Genomic DNA, 26592 nt, shown 5'->3' on the forward strand with positions numbered 1-26592 from the left:
GTTTTCTTTGTCAGTAGGATGATTTTGTTACGGAAAATGTCATCACCACAAAAAAATGTAATGTTAAGAAACATTTTGCTTGAAGGGTTGGCCTTGTTTTTTGTTGATGGAATTTATTGCTTTTTCCATTCAATTGTCATCATTATTAAGAGCTGTAAATGTAGATTTAGTGAAGAATTGAACTTTTTCCATTTTGGTTTTTCTTAGGATTCACTCCATCTCCAGTTGCACAGCCACATCCTTCAGCTGGCCTTAATGTTGACTTTGAATCTGTGTTTGGAAATAAATCTACCAACGTTATTGTAGATTCTGGGGGTAAGAAACATTTGTTTTTTAAGTAATTTATTTACTTAGAGAGTGCACGTGTCAGTGGGAGAGGGGCAAAGAGAGAGGGAGAGAATCCCAAGCAGGCTCCTCATTGTCAGCATGGATCCTGATGCAAGGCTTGAACTCATGAACCATGAGATCATGACGGGAACTGAAATCAGGAGTCTGATGCTTATCTGACTGAGCCACGCAGACACCCCAGAAAAAATTGTTTTACTAACATAACTATAATGTTCTCATATAGACTCTGTGTAAGGACAGATAATAATACTCCTCTGAACAGGTGTAAATAGATTAAATTGGGGTAGCCAATGAAGTTGTTTCTCTTTTTCAACCACTAGTTGAGAACTTCAAGAGATTTTTAACTGTTACTCTTTTCTTAGTGGCAGTTTGACACTGGGAAGATTTTCTCTCCCAGACCTAAATGAATCTTGCTCAGATTAGACTGTTAAGTTGCTAGTGACTATATGTAGAGTGTTGTGCTTTGTAATCATTACAATTTTTACCTTTACTGAAATGAAATTGGCTTTTTTGATAACAAGGAAAAGAAAACCTGTGGTACCTTGACAGGTTGAGATAGTCCATGTATAAACAGCTAGAATGGATCAGATCTGTGGGGGCTTTTTGTTATTTTAAGGATGATTCTTTTTATAGTATGCTTGTCCATTTGTCTTAAAAGAACTTCTGTAAATTTGTAGGGCCAGGTTTCCATTTGTTTTCATATATTATCTTGTTATTTTGAAGTTTGTAAAGATTAATAAGAGTTTCCATAAAAATGACTATTCTTACTACATGATGACCTTTGATTTTGGTTAGTAATTAAGTTCATACCATTTAAAGAAACATTGAGGTGTTTTTAATTTTATATATAATTAGTTGTATGTATAAATAGGAAGCAGGCTTATAAAGAATATGTATGAACTAAGATTTTTTTCTACGTACTAGTAGTTTTATAATTATATTTTTTGATGCATTTTGATGCATTTTCCTTTTGAGTTTGTCTTTCTGAGATGAAGGATAAAGGAAGTAGAGATCAACTGTTCATAGTTTGTAAACCACCATTTTTGGTGACTTTCTTTTTCAAATTCTCTGTTATTTCTAGGTCATGCTGTGTGTGTGTGTGTGTGTGTGTGTGTGTGTGTGTGTGTGTGTGTGTGTGTTTGCTTTATTTTGAGAGAGAGAGAGAACGAGAACCAGCAAGCATGGGAGGGGCAGAGAGAGAGGGAGAGAGAATCCGAAGCAGGCTCTGTGCTGATAGAGCAGAGAATCTCACTACAGGGCTTGAACTCCTGAATTATGAAATCATAACCTGAGCTGAAATCAAGTCTGATGCTTAATGGACTGAGCCACCCGGGCGCCCCCTAGATCCTGCTATTATTGTGTTCTTTAGTGGGTTTGTTTGGATTTGCTTTACCTTCCCTTCTCGCTTTGGTAGAGAACCTTAAGGAATTTTATTTTATTTACATTTCTAAGCAATGTTCTTGTTTACTAGATGTTTTCATCCAATTGGGGCATTAGCGGTTTCTTCAGTATAATTTAGGTTAGCTGGTTTTAGATAGAAGAAAGGTGATGATCAAGCAGTTCATTTTCACCTGCTTGTAACATACTGGTTTACAGATACCTTACATTCTCCACGCTGAAGAATGTAAAGAGGTCTAGGAGATATTTCTTAGAAGAAAAACTTTTCAAAGTTACAGGGATGTATTTTTATCTATATTTCTTCAGGTGTATGTGAGTCTTCAGAAAATTTTCCCAGCGAGGGGGAGAATTACATTCTATTCCCTCCTCTTTCACAACTTTGGAATAAAAATTGTTTACCTGAATCCTTCTTTCTTCATCTCTCTTTTTTTATTATTATTTATTATGTTTATTATTTGCATTTGAGAGAGAGAGAGAGAACAAGCAGAGGAGGAGCAGAGAGAGAGAGACACACACACAGAACCCGAAGCAGACTTCAGGCTCTGAGCTGTCAGCACAGAGCCTGATGTGGAGCTTGAACCCACGAACTGTGAGATCATGACCTGAGCTGAATTCGGATACTTAACTGACTGAGCCACCCAGGCGCCTCTTTCTTCATCCTTATAACCTTAATACAATTTTGTCATGAAGTAAGACATGATTTCTATCAAAGCAAATTTGCCTTTTCAGTCAGTTCATGAATCAGAAATGATGCATTTCTCCCTTTTTCATTTAAGGACATTTATTAATGTCCAGTGTTCTGGTGGACTTTTCCAACAAACAAACGAGTAGAAAAGGCAAAGATCTCCTTTAGAAAGCTGTAGCACCATAAAGTCCCTTACATATCCTATTTCGTCTGTTTGTAACTTTAAGGCTTTGATGAACTAGGTGGACTTCTCAAACCAACAGTGGCTTCTCAGAACCAGAGTCTTCCTGTTGCCAAAGTTCCACCTAACAAGTTAGTATCTGATGACTTGGATTCATCCTTAGCAAACCTTGTGGGCAGTAAGTATTCTTTGGATTCTTTTAATCTACTTTAAAATAAGCTGTATTAAAAATGAGTCTGGTTTTTAAATGCTTTCTTTTTCTCCTGTCATAGATCTTGGCATTGGAAATGGAACCACTAAGAAGTGAGTGTTTGTGTTATTTTCTCATGTACCATTTAAAAGTTGATTTGGCTTTCATCTCCAAAGTATGTGTAGAGATGCCAAACCTACATCTTTTTGTTCAATCTCAATGTATAGGAAAGAACGTTTATAATTACAGACATTTAATGTTCTCACTTATGTTTATTTAAAGTGATGTAAATTGGAGTCAGCCAGGTGAAAAGAAGCTAACTGGAGGATCTAATTGGCAACCAAAGGTTGCACCGACAACTGCTTGGAATGCTGCAACAATGGTGAGTTGAAAAAGCTCACAGTAACGAGAATAATTTAGGTGAATGTGTGACATGAAAATGTTTTTAAAGTGATAACTATAAGTGGAAAGATTGTTTATTCAGTTTTAGAAATATAAGAAACTTGTTTTTGTTTTGTTTTTAAAGGAATCTGTTTGACTATCTTTTCCAAGTACATTTTAGTAGCTAACATATATTTAAAGGTTCCTCTGTTGCAGGCATCATTCAATAAATAATATGTGGCTTTGTTTTGTATAATCCTCAAATTAACCTTATGTGGTAGTAACTATTACTGTCCCCAGTGTTCAGATGAGGAAATGGAGACACGGTGTTGTTACATAATATGCCTAGGCTCCTAGAGTTCTTAAGTGATTGGGTGAATTTTTAGAACCCAGGCAGTCTAACCTCAGAGCAGTTAATGATTAATGCTTTTAAACATTACCCTCTACTGCTGGTCTCAAATCTATTATTTATTTATCTAGAATATAAAATCTTTAGTATTTTTTTGATCTCACCATTGGTAAAGAAACTATACATTGCTTGTTTTTTTTTAATATTGTCAAATAGTTCACACAGTTGGTTTTCCTTATTTGCTGTAATTATATTCTTAAAATCCCCTGAACACTGACCATTGCTAGGTTCACACGCACATACATACCTATTTCCTCTAGTAATGGTTTAGCAATCATTGATTTTGTGTTGTGTTACTTTAACAACATGAGTGCAGAAAATAAGGAGAATCAACACATACACAACCTTTACAAATATTATAATTTTAAATCCTAATCAAACTCATTCTAGTAGATGCTATTTTTTTAAAATTTATTTTACAAAAAAGAAAATGCAGTTCATAAGTGTTAAGTGACTTACTTACTTGAGGCTGCTGCACTGACAAGTGCCAGATTTGAGACTCGAGCCGTAGCCAGAGCCAGAGCTGCTTGCAGTACCCTGCCCTGTTCCCCACCCTCGGAGGCAGAACCTTACCTTGGTCACTTTAGGTGGGAACAAAGGCGTTGGGCAACAGATTTTTCACTACTCTATGCATGTCTGTCAGTGACCTCAAAAACACCACAAATGTTGCTTTGGGGATCACAAATAAATGTTAGCAAGTAGGCAGGTTTGTAAATACAGAATCCGTGAAAAATGAGGGTTAATTGTATATGCTAAGTAGTTACCATCTAGTACTGAAGAAGTCCTACTAATTTTTTTGAGAGAGAAAGGAGGGCACAAGTGAGCAAGAGGCGGGGGAAGGAGCAGGGCTCACCCAAGGCAGGGGCTCATGTGTTTTTTGGTTTTTGGTTGTTTTTTATCCCGAAGCAGTGGCTCAAATTCACCCAAGGCTGGGCTTGAGGTCATGAACTGTGAGATCATGACCTGAGCCGAATACAGATGATTAACGACTGAACCACCCAGGCACCCCACATATTTTTAATCACTATAAAGTATGGTTGTACCAGAGTTAGCTTTGTGGCTGGCCCCCCATCCTTGGTCAGCTGCTGTTTTCATCAGTGCGATAAGTTTTCCTGCATCAGAGAAAACCAATTTTTTCTCATAGAAAATTTTTCTCATAGAAAAATTTAAAACATGCTTTCTTATAACTGTGAATAGAAGCATTTTGATTACACATTGTAGCCTTCCTGATGTTGTTAGTGACCACCATTACCCCTGTTACAGCCACTTGTTACTAAATCCCTTCTAGAGCACTGCCCTGTTTCTCCTGGGGTTGATCATAGGTTAAAATTACTAGGGCTGAGCTAAAAATAGTGTGCTGATACAATTTGTGACATTATCCAAAAAGTTTTGTTAGCTCTAGTCTTTTTTTTTTTTATAATTTTTTTAAACATTTATTCATTTTTAAAAGGCAGACAGAGCACAAATGGGGGAGGGGCAGAGAGAGAGGGAGACACAGAAACAGAAGCAGGCTCCAGGCTCTGAGCTATCAGCACAGAGCCTGATGCGGGGCTCGAACTCATGGACCGCGAGATCATGACCTGAGCCGAAGTCGGCCACTTAACCAACTGAGCCACCCAGGCGCCCCAGCTCTAGTCTTCTTAATTGGAAAATTAATTGGAAAATAACAATGAAATTTAGCTACCTTTTTTAAGGCAACAATTTTTCAGTTTTTTATTGAGAGGGTTCACTGCCATTACTACTAATAAATCTTTGCATTTAAGTAGCTTGTTAAGTTTTTACACATACATATACACTCACTATCTTGAATCTGTTAATAGTACATTCTTGGGGAAGTTTGAATTGATACCATTCCAATTATAAGAATAAAGTTGTTCAATTTTTTTTTAAGTACAAAGTACTTTAAGTACAAAGCTTTTGTAAAGCAGATTTTAGCTGAAATCCATTCCATCCAATCCATCTTCTTAATTGGAAAATAACGAGGAAATTTAGCTACCTTTTTAAGGCAACAGTTTTTCATTGATAAGGTTCACTGCCATTACTACTAATATATCCTTGCAGTTAAGTAGCTTGTTAGGTTTTTACACATACGTATACACTCACTATCTTGAATCTGTTAACAGTACATTCTTGGGAAGTTTGAATAGGTATCATCCCAATTATAGGAATAAAGTTATGCAGTTTTTTTTGTTTTTTTTTATTAAGTACAAAGCCTCTAGAAAGCAGATTTTAGTTTAAAGCCATTCCTTCTGACTCTGAATCCAGTGTTTATCCACACTATGACATACCTCACTGACCAGGGGATGACAAGAGGTTAGTTTAGTGGATTTTGTAGCCTCAGGTGTGAATTGTACATTGATAATACATGAGACCTGATATAAATCCAAATGCTGATAGGAAAATACAATGAATATTTTGTTATAAAATTAGTATTAGACTATATGAAATATTAGAAGTTTGTAGACAGCACTTGACTTAAGATTGACTACCAGAATGGAATAGGCATTTAGCCATTTGGAATTTGTATGTAAGTTGATGGTATTTATGGTATTGTGTCAATGTGTGTCATCTCTTAAGAATTTTGTTAAAATGTTAAAATTTGTATGTATGTATTTCATAGAGTTTCCTTTTAATGACTAACATATAGGGCTGGTGATGTGATTCACAACTTAGATAAACTGCTGCTTATGACATGTCTTTACATTTCTAACCTTTTTATTAATCCATAAACACTGTCAAGGTTTTTGAACATTTTTTAATTTAAAAATTCATTAGTATTTTATTAATAGATATGGGTTTAATTACTTTTAATTACTGCTTGCTTTTTTTCTATGGTAGACATGCAACCCTGTTCATGGGATGCAATGAATTTTGCATTTATGTTTTATGATACTTGTAATAGTAAACTATTAGGTATGTAAGGGGATTATGCTGGAGACTAAATTTTCCTAGTAACCTTGATAGTGTTTTAGTTTAGGTGTTCTTCCATTAGATTTTGGAAATACAAGAGATTTTAGGTAGTTAGTGAATGTACATGTGAACTAAAATGCTCTGTGTATTTTCTGTTGTGTAAGTACTTGTTCTAATCCAGTGTTATTGCATTATGTAATTGTTCTTCCTGGGAAAAACAGAATGGCATGCATTTTCCACAATACGTAAGTGACCAAAAACTAGCCTTTTTGCAATAAATTGGCATGCTATTAACCACTGCTGTAGCCGAATCTCATAACCTTCTAGCTATTACTTGTTTTCACATTCAGATTTTCAATGTGCCAAAAATTCTTTCTAGCATCTACTGATTTCATGGATGTGTTGCAGAATTGATTCTGATGGTGGCATGGGAAATACAGATTTTTTTTTCTTGCTTAATATTCTGCCATTTGCTGCCAGATGGCTGGGTGTCTGTGTGTGTATCTGTGCTGCCACTATGCACTTGATGATTTCTGAATGAAGGGAAATGTTGATTGTGGTAATGTTGACAATAACAATTGCATGAAATCTTACAGGCTTCTGCTGTACTTGGCAGTTTGTCTACTGCTCTTGCAGCTCTCGGTTTTTAAGTAGGGAGAGACCAATAAGTCCTACATGCTTACTCAAATACTCAACTTTTAACTGTTCACTTTAGTTATGCTTCATTTAACTTCTCCATGCATATGTTCAAATTGCCATAAAATTTCAGTTATTTTTTATGTTTCAGCAGTGTTATTGGTCTTTCTCCTGTATTCAGTTTCAGTTTTCATTATAAGATACACACAGGGAATGTTGTTAAGACAGCAAATATATCTAAAATGATTTCTGTGCTCAGATTGTATATTTACAGAGCATGAGTTAAAGTAGGAGGAGAAAGGGAACTTAAACATCCTAGGGCTAGGTGGCTTTTTTAAGCATTAAAGCGTAAACAGATTTAAAAATGTATTGCTCCTCCAAATTGGTGCTTTGCAGAAGATAGTTTAAGTAATTTATAGAGTAGATTAGAAGGAATGCTAATGTACGTACTCCATGTTAAGAACTGTGTGCGTCATAGAAATAGTCCTATTCAGTAGTGTTTTGAAATCTTTGGGGCTCTTTGAAAAGAGTAAATGAGGTCTTTAGAAACTAATTTTTTGGAAGATCAGGTTATTATTTGATTGGGGATCTTTAAAAATTATTTTTTCTTGCTCAAAAAATGAAGTACCTAAGAAAACATTCAGTAATACAACTTTTTCTAGGTAAACATTTTTTATGCTACTGATAGTGATGGACTTTAACTTTTAGAATTTTGAATATTTTTTAAAATCTGAAGATTTTTAAAGCTGTAAAAAGCTCATAGAAATTTTAGATCACTGTTGTATCTAAGTTTACATGGTATTTTTTTCTTTCTAATAATTCTGCTTTTCTGCTAATTTCAAGATACTCTTTTTCATTGAGCATTAATTGACACAAGTTATTAATGATCACAAGTGTCACATTTAATCACAGCTGTCTTAGCAATTCTTTTTAGTGGAACCACAAGCTATTAATTCCATGTACTCAGTTGACACACATAAGTTATATACATCCTTGTTTATTTTTTCTCCACCATGTCAGGCACCCCCTGTAATGGCCTATCCTGCTACTACACCAACAGGCATGATAGGATATGGAATCGTAAGTATCTTTCTAGACACATTTTGAAAATAGATTAATTCATGTTTAACATGCCTTTATACAAACTTAACTAAAAAAAGCACTTAGTGCCACACATACTCTTAGTGCTTAACACAGAATCTTACAGCATTGGTTTCATAAATATTTCTAGAATAGTCATTATACAGCTGATATTGTTTATGAATTTTCCCAGTATTACTTAGGTTATTTTTTCCCTCATAACTTTGCTAAGCATTTTCTACTTCATTACAAACTCATATAAACATTAATTTTAACTCCAACCGTTTATGTGACCTTACGTTGATACCATTGAAGTCTTATAAAAACCTTAATACTGTAGGGGAAGGGCAGGAATTACATTTGTTGAATTGTATCGGGGCAAATTCAGTCCAGTAAAGGCCAGAGAAACTTTCCTTTGACAGTGATTGCTACCATACAGAAATAGTCCTTTAAACCTTTAAGCTGCCTGCAATCCACATTGTACAGTGCCTTTACTCTCCTAGCTTTCTTAATATATACACTCACTTAGATAAGAAATGGAGGTAGTGGCTTCAACACCCCCACCCCACCCCCGTACATGTTTGAGGTACTGTTACCAGTAGGAGACAGCACCACCTTCCTTGGTATTGTTACTGCGGCCTCTGTGCTACTTCTTTATTTACATCTTCTGGAAGTAGCTTGTTTCCCACATATGAAGAAGTTTCACAGCTCTTGGATGGGTGGTTACTATAGAAGAAAGGAGTGTGCACAAAATCTCGCAGGTTAAAGTGAAGCTCTTGCTATAAATAGGAATTTAGTTCAAAGGTTAAATAGAACTTATGGAAAGATAAGACTTCAGAGTATGGCATTTTAACCAAAATAACGTAGTGGTCTGTGTATGTTCTGTTTGGTCACTTACTTATGCTGATTTTATACCATGGAGTGGTAATTTTTAAAGAAAGAGATGGTTGGTTGTGATTCTGTTTTCAGTTATAGAATGAACTAAACTCTTCATGTGTTATTTAAACCTCTTCTTGGTTTAAACCTCTTCTTGGTTCTCCCTAACAGTAGCAGAAATAAAGTTAAAGAGCCATAAAGAGTATACCTCTTCAAAGAAACAACTATATTCACTTGTGATTACTTGCATAATGATGTAAGAACTTGATCTAATATACAAAGGCAGTTTACTTTGAAATAGCTTCACTATTTTACAGTTTTTTAAGTTTTCCTGTGTCTAAAACTCACAAATTTGGAAATTTTGGATTGGTTTGAATTGCTTTGTCATACTGTAGTAAGATTTATGTTTTTCTTAAATTTAAGCTTTTTTTTTTTTTAAAAACAAACTTTAGAAGTGAGTGCATTAAAGACTTAAAAAAAAGCTCTTAAGAATTTGTAGCTGTATTTACAAGAATTTTTCCTTTGAGTTAAAGCAAAAGTACTAGTATTTTTCATTATTGACATCCTTCTTGTGTACTACTTAAGGAAGATGTCCGTCAACATCATTTAACTTAATATTTTTCTATTTTTTTAGCCTCCTCAAATGGGAAGTGTACCTGTAATGACACAACCAACCTTAATATATAGCCAGCCTGTCATGAGACCACCAAACCCCTTTGGTCCTGTATCAGGAGCACAGGTATTAATGTGCCATATGTAACTTTTAATGTGCTTGATGTAGAAAGAATATAATACTAAGAATTCCTCTTATACAACTTGAGAAACAAGCTATTAGTGTTTTTTCCCCATTGATGGTGGATGTTGTCTTGTTTGCCTCTTTATCATCTAAGAGCTTTTAAGAATATTATTTGGAAGGAAAGCACAAGCAGATTACAAACATTAAGGATGAAAAATTCTTGATAACTTGTAGTTGGTCAATCCAGAGGGTGGTTTTTCTGAGATTAAGGAACCTACTTTCTGTTCATGATTCTGGCTTGCTCTCCTTTGTGATCCCTAGAAACTGAGCTCTAGTGCCTTGGTTTGAATGGTGCTACACGAAAGATGTTGCCCTTGAGATGTTTGTACCACAAGACAAGTCTACAAAAAGATGTGAATGTTATTTTTTTTATTAGATAACTTCCTGCCACTGAGGATTGTATTTAAACACAAACTGGTGGGGGTGGGGGGGGGGGTGGGGAGGAAGGCAAACAAAGAAACAAACAAACAAAAACTTGAAATGCCATGCTGACCTAATTTCTTTGAAGGAGAGACTTTTCAGATGTTTCATAGACCCTCTCCCAGGTCCTGAAATTTCACCCCAAATACTCAGTTTGTTTTTCATCCCATTTTTGTTAGCATTAGAGGAATCTGGATTTTTTGTTTTGTTTTGTTTTTTGAAAGTTTCTCCTCATTATGGGTAGGAGAGATATGAAATTTGTTAGTCCCTTCTTTCTGGCATACCAGGGGATGAGACACTCAGGAAGTGATAGAATTTTTTTTCTATCACAAGGGGATCGATCCTTTTGTTTTTCAGCCCTTTTGAAGAATTTAACTCATTTCATAAATTAGCATCTTAGGGAACACCAGTAACTTCGGATGGGTAGTGAATTTCGTTCTGATTAAAAGGTAAAATCCATGTTCTTTGCAATTCATATATTTACCCTCTTGCCTCTTTTTTCCATGTTAAAGTGATCTTCCTGTTTGTTTATCAGAGTATTTACCATGAAGGTTGCTGGGAGTAAGGGTACTTGATGCATCCATAACTTTTTTATAAGTCACTTATTTCATATGTATTTGTTTTTATAAGATGGATTATGGATATGTATACCTTTCTTTCCCGTCTTTTACCAGTAGTAGGCCTAAGTACTGACTTAACTTGCTAAAGAAAGAAATATATTAGATTTTGATAATCTTTTAAAATGTTGATGATTTCCCTAACTATTGGTGTAGATGCTTTCTTGAGATTATGTCTTCCTCATGTCATTTTGTTTTTCTGTTTTTTCTTTTTCAGTTTTTTTCTTTGTTATCTATACTTTTAACTTCAGATATGTATCATTTATTTAATTAAAAAAATTTTTTTAATGTTTATTTACTTTTGAGAGAGCGAGCACACAGGGAGGAAGGACAGAGAGAGAGGGGCAGACATAGAATCTGAAGCAGGTTCCGAGCTGTCAGCACAGAGCCCGACGCAGGGCTTGAACTCATGAACTGTGAGATCATGACCCGAGCCGAAGTTGTTGGATGCTTAACCAACTGAGCTGCCCAGGGGCCCCAGTATTATTTATTTTTAAAAATTACTTTTATTTTTTTGCTGATTGGACTAAGTGATTAGCACCTGAAATGTACTTAAGAGAAAAAGCTATAGTCCAGAGCTATACATTTACCAGGAACTACTGACTACAGTAATTTTTTCCCTGATGTGTGACTAAGCCCTGTATCCCCAGTCTGGGTCTTATCTTGCAGGCTCCTGTCTCGGAAACATAATACATCATAACCTTAAGCTTGGATAACGCCAGACTGTTTGCAGGCACTTACTGTTTCACCCTCTTCTCAACATAATACCTAAGGTGGATGGGCCGACCATCCTATTTTTCCGATAGAGAAAGCTGAGACTTGGAAATGTTCTTCAGCCAAGTAAATGGTGAAATGCAACTATCCCCAGGAATCCCTCATTTCTGGTGCAGTGCTCATTTGTATCAGTCTGCCTCTGTACTAATGGGACGGAGTCCATGTGGCTACTGTACTAGCATGTAGCACTGAACCACTCTGCCAATCTTTTGAGTTTCCTGCTGGATTATAAACTACATTTACACATTTCAGGATATAACTACTATAAATGTCAAGAACATCTATAGTTGTAGGGAATGCTTTCAACCTTACTGAAACATTTTGTATGAATTTTGCTTTTTTAAAAAAATATATGGTTAAAAAAATCATAGTAAAAATCTACCTTTATAAAAAGTGCTGACTCCCTAGCATCTGCTCTTAATCCAGGTTTTATATACTGTTGCCTTCTAAAATCCACATAACACCAAAATATGCAAACATGAAACATCAAAAAACATGCTAGAATTTTCATGTCATGAAGAGAGACAGTGGCAGAACTACCTTTTCCTAATCAAATTATGTCAAAAGAGAAAAGAAATGAGAACATTAGAGCAATAATGCTCTATTATTGCTGATAATAATTAAATGATTTCTTCCAGTTAAGAAATCAAATTTGATGTGAGTACTTAACTTTGAATATTATAGATTAAAGAAAGCACATAAAGGAAGCAAATGGATAACCAGGAAAAAAAAATCAGGTGGCAATGAAGTGACTCAAAAAAGCTTCAGTCAGTTTGAATCAGTTGAACCGCAGAATCCTAAATCTTTTAATGTTACTTTTAATCCCTTTTCTCCCTTTGTTCTCCAGGTGTCTCATCACAAAGCCCTACTAATTGTTCCTCTGCTGTCATTAGATCCACCCTTCTTGTCTTCTGCAGGGACCCTTAATCTCAGGTTTCTTTTGCAGTAGTTTCCCTGTGTATCTTGCCTTGTAATTTAATCTATTTTATAAATACTCCAGTAATCTGATATGGCAGTATTTTTAGCGTCTTATCTCCATATTTAAAAATATGGAAGTGAATCTAAATATAACAACATGTGAACATCCCTTAGCTTTCCTTCTGGCTTAACAGCTGCCTCACAAAGTCTCCATATTTGTAACAGTAATAGTCAGTAAACAGAATATTCAGGTTCTTCAATTCCCATGCCTTTATAGTTCTCCGTAAGTATCCAGTTTTCTGCTGCTACTTATTATCTTTGCCACAAGGCCTTTATCTGTCATAAAGTAGATTTATTCTTTATTTATTCTTTAAGTTTTTATTTTAATTCTAGTTAGTTAACACATAGTGTTGTATTAGTTTCAGGTATATAGTGTAGTGACTCAACAATTCCATACATGTCCCAGTGTTCATTCTTCACTAATTCTTTAGTCATCTCTCATGCCCTTTCAGTACTCCTGAGATCTAAAGTTCTTTTCCTTATCCTGTATTATTTTTCTTTATAGAACTTACCACTATCTAACATCTGTTCATCTGTCCCATCTGTCTGTCCATCATCCATCCGTCCGTCCATCCATCCATCCATCCATCCATCCATCCATCCATCCAGTGTAACAAGAGACTCCTGTAGTAGATTGTAAGCCTCCTAGAGGCAGGCTTCTATGTGGCTTGTTTACTTCTGTGTCCCTGGTTCTTAGAATAGTACCTGACTCGTAATAGTTTTGAACATTGTCAAACAAGTGAATCTGGTTGAAAAACTTTCCTTTTCTATTGTGTAACTTACTTGTTCCTCATTGACCTCTCTTTTTACTTACTTATGACCACTGTAATAATTTAGAGCAATGTTTAAGATTGGTTTAATTTGTTAGCTAATGGTTATTGTAACCTAAAATATTTGACAACTGTCACCTAAGGAATGAAGATACTTTTAATTTCGTGATTGATTTTTTTTAAGTTTATTTATTTATTATTTCTGAGAGAGTGAGCGAGAGCACGCTCAAGCAAGCACACAAGTAGGGAAGGGGCAGAGAGAGAGGGAGACAGAATCTGAAACAGGCTCCAGACTCTGCACTGTCAGCATAGAGCCCGACACAGTGCTCAAACTCATGAGCCACGAGCCGCTGTGGCTCCCCTATGATTGACTATTTTTAATAATTAAAACAATTAAACTATTTATGTTTGAAGTAGGTGAGTTTTTTTCATGTTTTAGTTTTTAATTGTTCTTAGGTAGTCCCTTGAATTAATTTTGTCCATTCAAATGCTAGCTGTAACCAGATAGTTACATTTTTAAATTTTTTTAACGTTTATTCATTTTCGAGAGATGGAGCACGAGTGGGGGAGGGGCAGAGAGAAAGAGAGAGAGAGAGAGAGAGAGAGAGAGAGAGAGAGAGAGAGAGAATCTGAAGCAGGCTCCAGACTCTGAGCTGTCAGCACAGAGCCTGACGTGGGGCTCGAACTCAAACAGATTGTGACGTGAGCCGAATTGAACCCTTAAATGACTGTGCCATCCAGGTGCCCCCCCAGAATAATTTTTCTTAATGAATTACTTTTCAGTTCTCTCATTATTTCCTCTGCCCCTTTTTTCAGTTGGATTCCTACTTACTTGAAGACCAACACCATCTTTGTACGTGGTAAATGAAATGGTAATTTAAATGTAAAATGAAATCCCATTAAAATAGAACCTTTTAATCAAATCCCAGTACTACACCTAGTGCCAAAAATCTTTCCCTGCTCCTTGAAGTGCCTTTTTGAGTCCTGTTACTCACCCAGAACGTTACTTGTATCTTCTGGTCTTGTGATTATTCTAAATAAAGTTAATATTTTTGAGAGTATCTCAGCCCTCCTAGATATGTTCATCTTATTACATTTAGTGAGCCATTCCAAACAATGTGTTCTGTGTCCTACATTATATCTAGGTTATAAGTGCTGCATTAGTGCCTGTTAGCTAATACTTTCCGGATGGCTGTTAGCTCAGACTAGACTATTCTGTTCTTTAGTATATTGTCTTTAATAGACTACACTGTAGTATTCACTATAGTAGTGAAATTATGACTTTCTATACACTTACCCTGTTCTCATCTCATTTTTTTGTGCAGGCTTATTCTGTATTTTTTAGATAGTTTTCTGTAACTGTTAGTTGTTTAAAAAGATGGGGATTATGTTCTGTTTCACGCCCAACACTGTAGCTTAAAAAAATACATATGTGTTCTACATTAGTGCATCTTCCTAGATGTTTGACTACATGGAAAATACCAGCTCCCTGTGGTTAGTGATTTTTTTTTTTTTCTCTTCTGTGCTTCCTCTCAGTTTTATTCACTATTTAATGGCTTGTTACAAGTGTGCCTTTTTGTTAACTAGAGTAGAATGGGACTCTTACACCTTCTCTTAATGGTGTTTTATGTAAATCTTACTGATACTTACTGGTGTATACATGGAAATGTCCATTGCTGACCAGTAGTTTGTTAAACTTATCCTGCATTGCAATATGCAGCTATTCTATTAGAAGCATGGAGGCAGTTAATGTAGTTAGTTTCAGTTTTCTTTTGAAAGTCATTATGATGTGAAATAACACTCTTTTATTGAATATCAGGCAGTTTAGATGTTGTTGAAGATCCTAAGGGTGGGGGGTGGGGGGGGGGTGGGAGTGAATGTTGTGTTAGTTATGTTCTTATCACTTCCTTGTATGAGAAACTCACTCTGATTCCATACCAATCTATTTTCCCAAAAGCAATATGAAAAACAGAATGTTACACTTGGGTATTTAATTTTTAAAATAGCTTTTAAGAGTTTTATTGGTTTTGATTGGTATTGTTATATTTTTGTTTGTTTTTTAAATGGAGGCTTGCCAGTTTTGTTTATGGAGGATATGGCTAAAGATGCAAAATGGATGCTGTGTTTTGTTTGTAATGGCCAGTTTGGCCAATTTTAAATAAGTCTGACATCAGTTAAGTGTCTGAAAGGAAACAAAGGCTTGTTGTGAGTGCCTTTTACCCTTCTAAATAGGAACACTGTTAGGTATAGGAATAATTCAAGTTTTACAAAAAGTTGCCTTTTTAATGACTTTCTTGTGTGTCAGAATTAGTGACTCTTTTTGTTATTGGGGCTTAGTTTCTTTCTCTTTTTTTCTTTCTTTCTTTTTTTTTTTTTTTTTTAAACTTTCCTGGTGCATTAATTGTGGGTGTTGGCAGTGCCTCTTCTGTCAGCTGATCTGTCCAGCTGGATTTCTGTGAAAAAGGCCTTTTGCCTTGTCAGCAGTGTGTTATGCTCATTTATTCTTGCCTGGTAGACTGTAAGGAAATTTATTTTGGGAATTGGGATTTAGCACCATAGGTGAGAGTGGTTCTGTAGTCCCCAGAGCACACGTGAATCAGTCAAAAATTTGAGGAGTCCCATCTGCTGACAATTGAAGATATTAAGACAACCTGTAGAGTAAGACCTTCTTACTGGGTTTTTGCTGAGGACTTTCTTTGTAAAAAGTAGAGATCTAATTTCTTGTCTTGAAACCAGAACATATTCTTAAAATCTTGAATGACTGTAAAGTTCTACAAAATCTTCATGATGAACATCAGTGACCATATACAGCACTGTATAGATGAAAACACAACAGTTTATTGACTGTTTAACATTTACTAGAGAAGTCCCTTTTAAAAAATTATTTCTCTACTCTCACTATAATTTTTTCCTGTATGTTAAATATAGCCATAAGTTCTAGCTAAGTTGAAATTAATTGGGATAGCAGATTTTAGAGAGGAAACGAAGCACCTGCCTTGGTGTCAGCAGATCTGCATTTGAGTCTACTGTTAAGTGTCCTTAGACTGCCTGTAACAAGGTGGACCACAGACTTGATGGCTTAAAACAGAAGTGTATTCTCACAGTTCAGGAGGCTAGAAATCTGAAAACAGGGTGTCAGCAGGGCCATGCTCCTTCCAAATCCTCCAGAGTAAGATCCTTCCTTTCTTCTTTTCAGAGGGAAAGATGTAGCCCCAGTCACTTTTTGGTTGGCACTTCAGTCTCTGCCTCTGTCACATGGCGTCCTCCTGTGTCTGTCTGCATGTGGCATTTCCCTCTTACAAAGACACCAGTCATTGTATTAGGGCCCATTTTAACAACTTCATCTTAACTTGATGACATCTGCAGAGACACTGTTTCCCTAAGGTCACATTCAGAGATAGGTCCTGGGGTTTAGGTCTTCATGTTTTTGTGGGAGGACACAATTCAATAGTGTCACCTTCTCACTAACAGTATTTCAGGGCAAGTTGCCTAAGTAACTTGCATGGACCTCAGTTTCCTTATCTGTAAAATGGTAATTTTACCTTGTGTACTTTATGTTTGCCACAAGAATCAAATAAAAATATTTGAAATTGACTTAGGGATGTGGAGGTTTGTTGTTTTTCTTTGTTGATTATTATAAGGAACTTTTTTGTTTTTAGAAGGAAATTTTATAAGGTTGCTTCATATTCAGTGCTTGTCTCTGTTTCCATATTCTAATTCTAATACAGTTTATATTTCTTTCCATGCATTACAAGTAATCTTGATTGTAAATAATTCATACTTCATTACTTTGAAACCTTAATTACGACTCACTATTGTCTGACAACATCAGATGTAAATACGCAGGCATAGGCCACAGTGGTGAGATGGGGAAGTCGGGCTGAGCACAGCGTGCTTTAGGGCATTGATCGTCCACATGTGCATTGTACTGTGGACATCGTTAAGAACCAAGATACATCATTCTTCAGGACTGTATCAGAAGCACCTTAATTGGCTCACCATTTATGGAAGATAGTGTTACCCAGAAGTATAAAACTTTAGTTTATAATAATTGAAATATTTGTTTGGACCAAATAAAAAAACTACTGTGTTTTGGGGGAGGGGCAAACTTTTTTGTGGAAATTCAATATATATTGAATTCAATATACATTCAATATATAAACTTTTAGTGGAAACTCAGTATATAAATCAGGCAAAAGCAAGCTCATATATGGAAGACAGTTTGGAAAAACTTTTTTAGCCAAGCTGAAGTGCTGCATTTCCAATAAATGGCAAATAAGTAGTACATTGTAGGCACATTTCATTATTTTGTCTTCTGGCACCAGTTGACATAAACCTTAGCTTTTCATTCTCTTTGGTTTTTGAGGAGTAAGAAGTTGAAATCTAGTAGGAATCGGCAGTGAGCACTTATTTCAACTAAGTTGAGCCAGTGTTCTGTGATGCCCACCCATTAAGTAGGATTTTAAAAGGACTTCTCTTACTCTAGGAAGCACTTATGATATACAGAATATGTTTATTTTTAGGTCAGTTAATATTTTCTCCCAGAGTTTAGGAAATCTTGTAATCTATTTCCCTTTCTCCAGTTTGGTTTTCTTTAACTATTGGTCAATGTAGGTTGCCCTAATTCTAATGAGATGACGTTAGATGCCATTTTGGAATAACGTATTGCTTCCGTATTAACAGTTGTAAATTATTATAGACTCTAGCAGTAGTCTGATGCCCTCAAGATGAGTAGTGCTTTGAGGGTGACAGGAGTAATGGTGGCATAACTTTGTGATATTACTGATGGGCAGAAACCCAAGATGGGGTTATGTTGAGCACAAACCCAAGAAGCAGTTATCAGAGGTACTAGAGTAAACCTACAGAGCAGGCCCTCTACCTTCCACAGTAAAGAAATCCTTTTAGCCACACTTCACAGGGACAAAGGAGGAATAGCTTTATCTTTAATATAAAATACCGGAATGCAACACTGTATACTTATGTTCCTATGCAACTGGATTCAATTGCACCACTAGTGTCCTGGCCATGCTCTGTTCATATTCATATGTTCACATTATCCAAAAACAACTTCCTGTCCTGATGTTCTGTAACTCTGTGTTCAGTTTTATAACTGGTATTTCTGCCTCTGAGTGTTTTGATTGTACAGCATTATCGGGAAAATATTTTTTTTAAGCATGTAACCCTTAGTGTATGTATATTTATAAATTATATATTCCTACAGCAATATACAAAAATAGAAGTGTTAAATAGGTAAAAATTAAGAGAGAAGTTCTAGGTTTTATTTCTAATGTCCTACTTTGTAGATCATTTTTATTTTTATACACAGCATGTTTTATCACCAAAAAGCATTTTAATTTAACATGTTATAGAATGCTTACTATGTGTAAATGGTTGCTAGTTTCTGAACAAGAATCAGGTAAAGTATATTTTCTCCATCTAAGGTGAGTATAATATGGACAAACAAGTGACTGGTTGATGGCACAATAAGAACGATTAGAAGAGAAACACAGAGTGTTGAGAACACAGTGGAAGAATATGAGCAACATAGATTCAGAGTTGGGCTCTTATTTAAGAATAGAAGAGCATTTGATTGTAGGTGTAATTAGCATTTGAGCTACTAATATATGCCAGGCAACATACTGGTTGCTTTATGTATGTTTTAATTCTCAAGATGGTCTTAAAGGGAGACACGCATATCAGGTCTAGATAGTCTAAACATTTCATAAAAAAGCCAGGATTAGATTCAATGCCATCTTTCTTCGAAACTCTGTCATCCCGGACAAAGGAAGTAATACCCATTTTTCTCTTAAGATGTTGACTTCACTTCTCCACCAAAGACAAAGTGAATCTCTACAGCATTGCTATTTGCTACCCAGGCTTTGGGGTGACTGCAGAATTCATATGGAAAGAAAAGATGTGGCAAAGTTGCTTCTTCTCTAAGAATTTTAAGCAGAGCCAATGATACGTTAGAAGTTTATCCTTCAATATCAATTCTTCACTCTCTCCAAAGCTTTCACTTGGACTAGTCTCTCTCTGAGACTGCTGTTATTTTCTTGTTCTAACCTGAAATTTTCTTTCTTTGCTGTTGGACAGGAGTCTAATGAAGGAGTAACCATTTTTGTTTTATGACATTTGGTGTAGCAGTAGAATTCTTTGTTTAAAAAAAACCTTTTAAGTGTGTTTGCCATTTATTAAAGATAACTTATGTTTTCTGTACTCTGTCTTTATTATACGAAACATACCTACAACCAAAAAAATCTTTGCTCTATAGATAAAAGCAAAAGTTTTTGATAACATTAGAATTTTTGTTTTCATGTCAACATTATTTTTTAAAGGTTGACTAGGGTGGAGGGAAGGGGTAGAAGAATTTCAGCTAAGAGTTACCATCATCAGTTACTTGTAAATCTTAGTGCTTCTGTTTATGTACTGCCCTTTGACTGCTTCTCAATATTTTATTTTCCTATAAAATGAGAAAGGAAGAGTAAGTAATATGTCTGTATTAGACTCACGGTAAATGACTACTTTCTTTAAAGGGCATATTCCTTTGTGGTATAGGTCAGTTTAATTTGAACAAACTGTGATAGGTATGCTAATTTTTTTATAGGTCTGTGGGAATTGGTATAGAGAATATTACTTGAAATAAATGGGTAATTGGCTATGTTTTGTCTTTTTGTGATGGCATATTTGTAATAGGACTTAATTGGAATGGTCACCTACAGTTTGTTTTTTGCTGACTTTTAAAAGTTGGTGATTTTATGGGGCGCCTGGGTGGCGCAGTCGGTTAAGCGTCCGACTTCAGCCAGGTCACGATCTCGCGGTCCGTGAGTTCGAGCCCCGCGTCAGGCTCTGGGCTGATGGCTCAGAGCCTGGAGCCTGTTTCCGATTCTGTGTCTCCCTCTCTCTCTGCCCCTCCCCCGTTCATGCTCTGTCTCTCTCTGTCCCAAAAATAAATAAACGTTGAAAAAAAAAATTTTTTTTTAAAAATAAAAGTTGGTGATTTTACAGTTAATGAAGATAGTTGGATTTTTTTCTTTTTCTTAAATTAGTTGTATTTTAGTACTGGAGCCCTACATAAGCTCTGATTTACTCACTTAAGTAAAGGAGGGTCAGCTCTTTTACTTGCAGGTGCTCCCACCAGATCCTGTTGCCCTGTCTTGCTCTTTTGTTCTTCCTCCTTTCCTTGAGCAGTAATTGGGCTATTACAGTATATTTCCTTTACTTTTTTATCCTTATTTACTACTCAGAACTGGCTACTTCTCACCAGTGCATCGTGTGTCTGTGCTTTGGTACAGGTGCCAGGAAGAGGTGGGTACAGGTGGTCCAGGGATGCTTCGTGGCCCCTCCCTTAGCACTCTCCAGTCAGCCAAACCAATTTGGGCCATCATTTCATATGCTTGGGATGAGCCTTGATGATTTGAAACTTACTACAGGGGTATTAGATCTTGTTTTCTCACGTTTTAATTTAGCTACATATTTATAAATGTAAGATAAATGTGTGTAGATTTTACCAATTTAGGAAACTAGTAGTAGTATTAGAAACTGGCACTTTCCCCCTCCAAAGATATTGATCTTCTTTAACATTATTTGTAAGCCTGTGGGACTTGAGAAGAATAGAAGGGGCATTTTCCTCTGGGACTGGCAGGTTTTCAGACTGCCTGCTGTCCTCATAAAACATGTGATTTAAGAAGACATTTTACTGTGGGCTCTCATAGGAGACTTCAGATTTTGGATGCAATCTATCCACAATAAGCAGGGATTTTTGTTGTTTTTGTTTCTAACTTCAAGTGAAAGAATCTGTTTTGGAGAGAAACCCAGTTAATCTTAGACTCTATCCAGCTCAGTGACTGATGATCACTTTGCATACAATCATTCTTGTTTCTGAATGGTCATCCGTGCTTGCTCTGAAGTGGGGAGTAGGAGGGGCGCCTGGGTGGCGCAGTCGCTCATCTCAGGCTCGTGAGTTCGAGCCCCACGTTGGGCTCTGTTAACAACTCAGAGCTTGGAGCCTGCTTCAGATTCTGTCTCCCTCTCTCTCTCTCTCTGCCCCTCCCCAGCTCATGCTCTGTCTCTGTCTCTCTCAAAAATAAACATTAAAAATAATAACAAAATTGAAGTGGGGAGAAGGAGACGTCTTTTCAATTAAGCTGCACCTTAATCTGTCTCTACCTGGATGTTATTTGAATCCCCAAACCCAGAGAGCTGCTCCATCCTCCCGTCTGTAGCTGCTTGTGTAATTCCATCATCTTTCCATTGTCTCTTTCCATTGTCTTAGAACGTTTATTTCTGAGAACAAAGTATGGATCAGGAAAATGACTCAACCACTAAAATAACTGAGGATGATTTCTCAACTTTTAAATTGACTTTGGCATCTACAATAACAAATTGCATGTACTTGTAATGTAATATTTGCTGTAAGTCATTGGCTATCCATTTTCTATAGTGCTTTTCTTAAAAAAAAAATTAAAGGTAGAAATGAGATCACCTTCAACTAGCAAAGACAGATTATGAGGCTTGAAATCTGTTATAGAATTTGAATGTTGGAAGTATGAATTGAAACCATTCCCACTTGATCATCTTTGATTTAGTACTCAATTGAACATCCCTAAAAGGATGACTCATTTCATAATAGCCCCGTGCTTGCATGCCTTTGCATTCTTTTGCAGGGGGAGAGAAAAAAAAAAAAAATTAAAGTTTACTCCAAACTAGGGGCACCTAGGTGGTTTAGTCGGTTTAATGTCAACTTTGGCTCAGATCATGATCTCACGGTTCTTGGGTTCCAGCCCCATGATAGCTCAGAGCCTGGAGTCTGCTTCAGATTCTGTGTCTCCCTCTCTCTCTGCCCCTCAACCGCTCATGCTCTCTCTCTGTCTCAAAAATAAATAAACATTAAAAAAAAAAACAAACATAAAAAAGTTTACTCCAAACTAAAATGGCTCGGGTTTGGTTTGAAATACTCAAAGTAGGTTTGGTGACATAGGAAAATGAACATCTTTGTTCTTCAGGAACTGTCTTTCTTTGAAGGAATACTAAAGATATGTTATTGAGTTTAATAAACGATTTGCCTCAAATTAAATGATAGCAGCTAATTCCAAGAATCAAACAAATGTAATAAAGTAGAAAACAGAATCAAAGATCTGAAGTAGTCCCTATATTCAAGGTATTATGTGGGCAGTTAGACTAGGTGACCTCAAAGATCACTTTCACCTCTTAGTATATGCATCAGCTACAGCATATCCAGAGAAACAGGCAGGAGACAACTCCATGTGAAAAAAGTGTGACCTTCCACCTCTTAGGAGGAAGGAAGGAAAGACTATTGCAGCTAGATGCGTTTGGTTTGGACTGAGGTTGGACTTTGCACAGCTTTTGACAGATAGCCTGGATACACGAAGCCATCTTCCCTCAATTAAAAAGGAAAAAATCACAAGCACTTCTTCTCTCCCCTGCACCCCCAATAGAAGTCTTAACTCTGGGTCAGCTTTTATCGACCTTTTTGAATAAGATACTTTATTCCTCTGGAATTTCAGAAACAATTTGTTTTCTGAAAAACACATGCCATTTGGATACCCTTTAAGTTGACATGTGATTGAAACTTTTGTTTTAATAATTCCATTTTCTCTAAAGGCTGCCTTTATATTTATTAAAGATGACAAAACAAAAACCACTTCTTCTTTCATTACATTTTCTGCTTTCATGTTCTGTCATTCAGAGATCTTTTTTTCTTTCCCTCTCTCTGTCTTCTTTTCCCCCAGCTGTCGGCAGCATCCAGCCCCTCCAGTCACAGTCCTCACAGAGCTTCAGGAAAGGACCCTTTTGCAGAGCTCTCTTTGGAGGATTTCTTATAAATCACTTTAGGTATTATTGCTGCTTGTTGGGGGAGATGGGGACTTATATACTTTAAAAATTTATCAAGTGTTAAACACAATTCACTCTTCTCCTTTGTTTCTTTAAAGGACTCTAGGTTCTCTCTTTTCCTCCTCCTTCTCTGTTCTTTAGGTGAAAAATAAAAATAGATCAAAATAGGACATAAGGACAAACAACTTTTGGAAAATACCTTTAACATAATTAGAAGGTGTGAAATCAAAGAACCATCTTTCATGTTTACATGTGAGCATCCACTGCCCACAGCAGATGGATGAGATCAAATACCACCCTTAAAAACTGGGTATTTTCATCAGTCTTAAAAGATTTGCATAGAAAACATAATTTTACACACTGGATTAGAGCTTGATTAGGAGCATCTCTAGTTTTAATATAATGTCCTTGAATGTTAGTTGTGAAGAATTCATTTTAACAGTTTCTTAAAGTGTTATGTTTATGTGTGCCTTTTCATTTAAAAATAGTAACATTTCCCCAAAACAGACTTTTGTTTTATTTTTAAATTAAGGGCAAGGGAACACTTCTGTCTTTTTGATAGAAGGATTCTGTGTTTGATTCACACTGCCTCTTTTTGTTGGAAGACAGTGTAATTTGTTCTTCTTGATGCTCTAACCCCCAGTGTGTAGGTATATAGCTTCTAGATCTTTGAGAGTTTGTATTCTTCTGATTTGACAAGTTTATTAGCACATCTACTTCAGTAATGTCTTTGGAGGAACAGTTTAAGGGAATTCATGAGTGAAGTATCTGAGCAAATAGTGATGCCCTATTGAAATCTTTTCCTGTATAGATCTTTGAGATTTTGATTTATGTTAGTAAAGAAATGATTTAGTAAGCATATTACAGTTCCCTCAATTATCTCTAATTTTATGACATCATTTGTAAATAATAATTCACACTTTGCTTTTCTAAATGAGATTTTTCACATAGAATATTTGTGTTTATGGAGAGATGTTCTGAACTTGTTATTGAAAAGTTGCTCGTTCATATTCTTTCTTCCCCATCTCTTGGTTTTTAATAATTAGAAAGATCTATTTGAAGTCCCTATAGTTAGTCTTTACATATTGAGTTTTGACACATGATAAGCTGATAATACTGACTTAGTTTGGTGATCAGTGTTGTGATAAACATGCTATAAACATTTCTGGGCCAGTTGAATGGTAAAAGCCACAAAGCATTTTTATTTGTGAGAAGACTTCCTAGAATGCAGTGAATCAACTTACACTCTTTTTTTTTTTCCAGATACAGTTTATGTAACTAGATGGAAGAGAATGGAATTATTCCAAAAAGACAAGTGCTCAAGCAGCAAATACTTCGAGCAAAATCCAAACTGCTGTCTCTTAAACTCTCTTCTTCCATTAGAATGCTACAGTAACCCAGTGAAGGCCCATGAAGGAAATTGGGACTAGTATATAGGAGAACGTATCAATACAGTTTATAAAGCCAAGAATTGCCATGATTTCAGACTAAGATCTTTTTGGTGACTAACCCTTCAGTTCTTTCAACTCTTATTAATACCCATAATCAGTAACCTACCAAGAAAAAAGCCCTTATTTGGAAAGTGTGAAATTTGTATTTGGAAAAGCTGCCTGGAGAGAAGAGCTGTGTCCTTTCCTGTAATGCAACAGGACTCTTTTTGGGGGGATCAAAATCATAATTCTTAATTATGCAGTATCTTTCTTTTCTCCAGTCCTCACAGACACAGAAACAGTAACTAAAATTAACTTTTCTTTTAAAAAATTATATATTCAGTTTGCAGTAGACATTCCTTAAGTATTTGTATTTATTTATGATTATCAATTTACGTAACATTAATATTGTATCAGACCTCCTTATGAAAATGAGTATGGATGTAAACAGTATGTTTGATTTTTATCCATAAGAATGAATCTGATTCTGAATGCTTTTCAGCTGACATACAGAGCACTAAATATTTTAAGGCAAGTCCATAGGTCTGAATCGCTTCAGAATTCTCAGTCTCTATGGGATTTAGGGAAGCATTATAAATGCATTAATCCTTATAGTCAATTCTGTGCCTAGGATTTTGCAAGGGAACAGTTCACTGACTAGGAAAAGCACTACATTTTAAATTCAGCATTAGTGCATTGGGAAGGAACTTTACTGCTTTGTGCTTGGCATGTCATTATTTTCCATTTGACATTAGGGCCTTTCCAAAATGAATGTGAGGAATTGCTTTCACTTCAAGACTTTCCTTCTTTTCAGTAAAACTCTAGGAGGTGTTATGGGGGGAGGGAAGGGGACAAAATCCTTGAAACCTTTTATTTGGCTCATGCCATGTTATGATCATGTACCTTTTAAATAAGGGGAAATAGTATCTTTAAAGTTAATGTCTAGCCAAGAGTTTAGTTAACGAAGAATTAAACTGCACTGTTGATCGGTGCTTTGTGTAAATACATCTTAACGTTTCGGTTGAGAGGGGCCTTAAGAAGGACAGTTCATTGTAGGAAAGCAATTCTGTACATGAGTTTAAGCATACTTGTTGCATTGTCTCTGCAGATTCTATTTTTGTTTACAATATTAAAATGTATGTTAGCAAAAATGGGTGGATTTTCAAATAAAATGCAGCTTCCACAAAATTTTTGTTATGGTATTCTGGTCTGAGGTGCATTTTTTTCCTTTTTCCTTATCATCAGTATCATTTTTTGCTAATAAAAATATACCCAGGTGATTATATTTGCTGATTTAATAAAATGTAAATTTTATTTGTTTTAACTTAATTTCCTTAAGGATTTTTCTTTGTACTTTTTTGTCACTTTTTAGACTCATTGATAATCTAAACTACTTACTAAAATTGTTTATGTCTTTTGATCAGATGCCTTCAGTCAGGTAAGTTTAAGGGAGAAAATGCTTGATGTTTGGCATATTAATGCATGTGTTTATTGTGCCAAGGAAACCTCTGACTGTATCGTGTTTCATATTGAAGAGTAAGTAGGATTCAGAGTACATGAGAAAGGGATTAAAGGCTTTGTGTTGATAATTATCTGCATAGTATTTGCCATGGTTGGAAAAAATTCATCTGTAGCCAATATACTTTGTTAACTTTACTAGTTTTTAAGTTTCACTATCATTAAACCATTTTCATATAAACTGGGAAATTGTACTTTTGTAGTTAACTTCCTTAACATTCTCACAGATTTTGATTTGTCTTATGTTGAGTGGATGTTCATATTTCAGGCCTATGGCTTGTCCTTTTATAATTACAGCAGCAGTAGTGTTTTGTATGTTTATGAAGGTGCTTTGTAAATATTT

General features: G+C 35.7%; 1 protein-coding gene across 13 annotated transcripts in view; it reads left to right on the forward strand.

Annotated features, from left to right (window-relative positions):
- Positions 1–25919, forward strand: part of PICALM (phosphatidylinositol binding clathrin assembly protein) — a 100936-nt gene extending 75017 nt beyond the window's left edge. For 3 of the 13 annotated variants that reach the window (XM_047879335.1, XM_047879337.1, XM_047879345.1), the window contains 9 exons: positions 208–315; positions 2659–2790; positions 2885–2915; positions 3085–3184; positions 6724–6747; positions 8159–8218; positions 9729–9833; positions 23199–23301; positions 24565–25919. In XM_047879335.1, the coding sequence (XP_047735291.1) occupies positions 208–315; positions 2659–2790; positions 2885–2915; positions 3085–3184; positions 6724–6747; positions 8159–8218; positions 9729–9833; positions 23199–23291 (653 nt within the window). In that variant the 3' untranslated portion in view covers positions 23292–23301; positions 24565–25919. Of the gene's footprint in view, positions 1–207; positions 316–2658; positions 2791–2884; positions 2916–3084; positions 3185–6723; positions 6748–8158; positions 8219–9728; positions 9834–14265; positions 14322–23198; positions 23302–24564 lie in introns of all 13 variants that reach the window. The other 10 variants (XM_047879338.1, XM_047879340.1, XM_047879347.1 and 7 more) reach the window with 5 other exon arrangements.
- Positions 25920–26592: the final 673 nt, after the last annotated feature.

This window comes from Prionailurus viverrinus, chromosome D1, assembly GCF_022837055.1.
Source record: "Prionailurus viverrinus isolate Anna chromosome D1, UM_Priviv_1.0, whole genome shotgun sequence".
Taxonomy (NCBI): domain Eukaryota; kingdom Metazoa; phylum Chordata; class Mammalia; order Carnivora; family Felidae; genus Prionailurus; species Prionailurus viverrinus.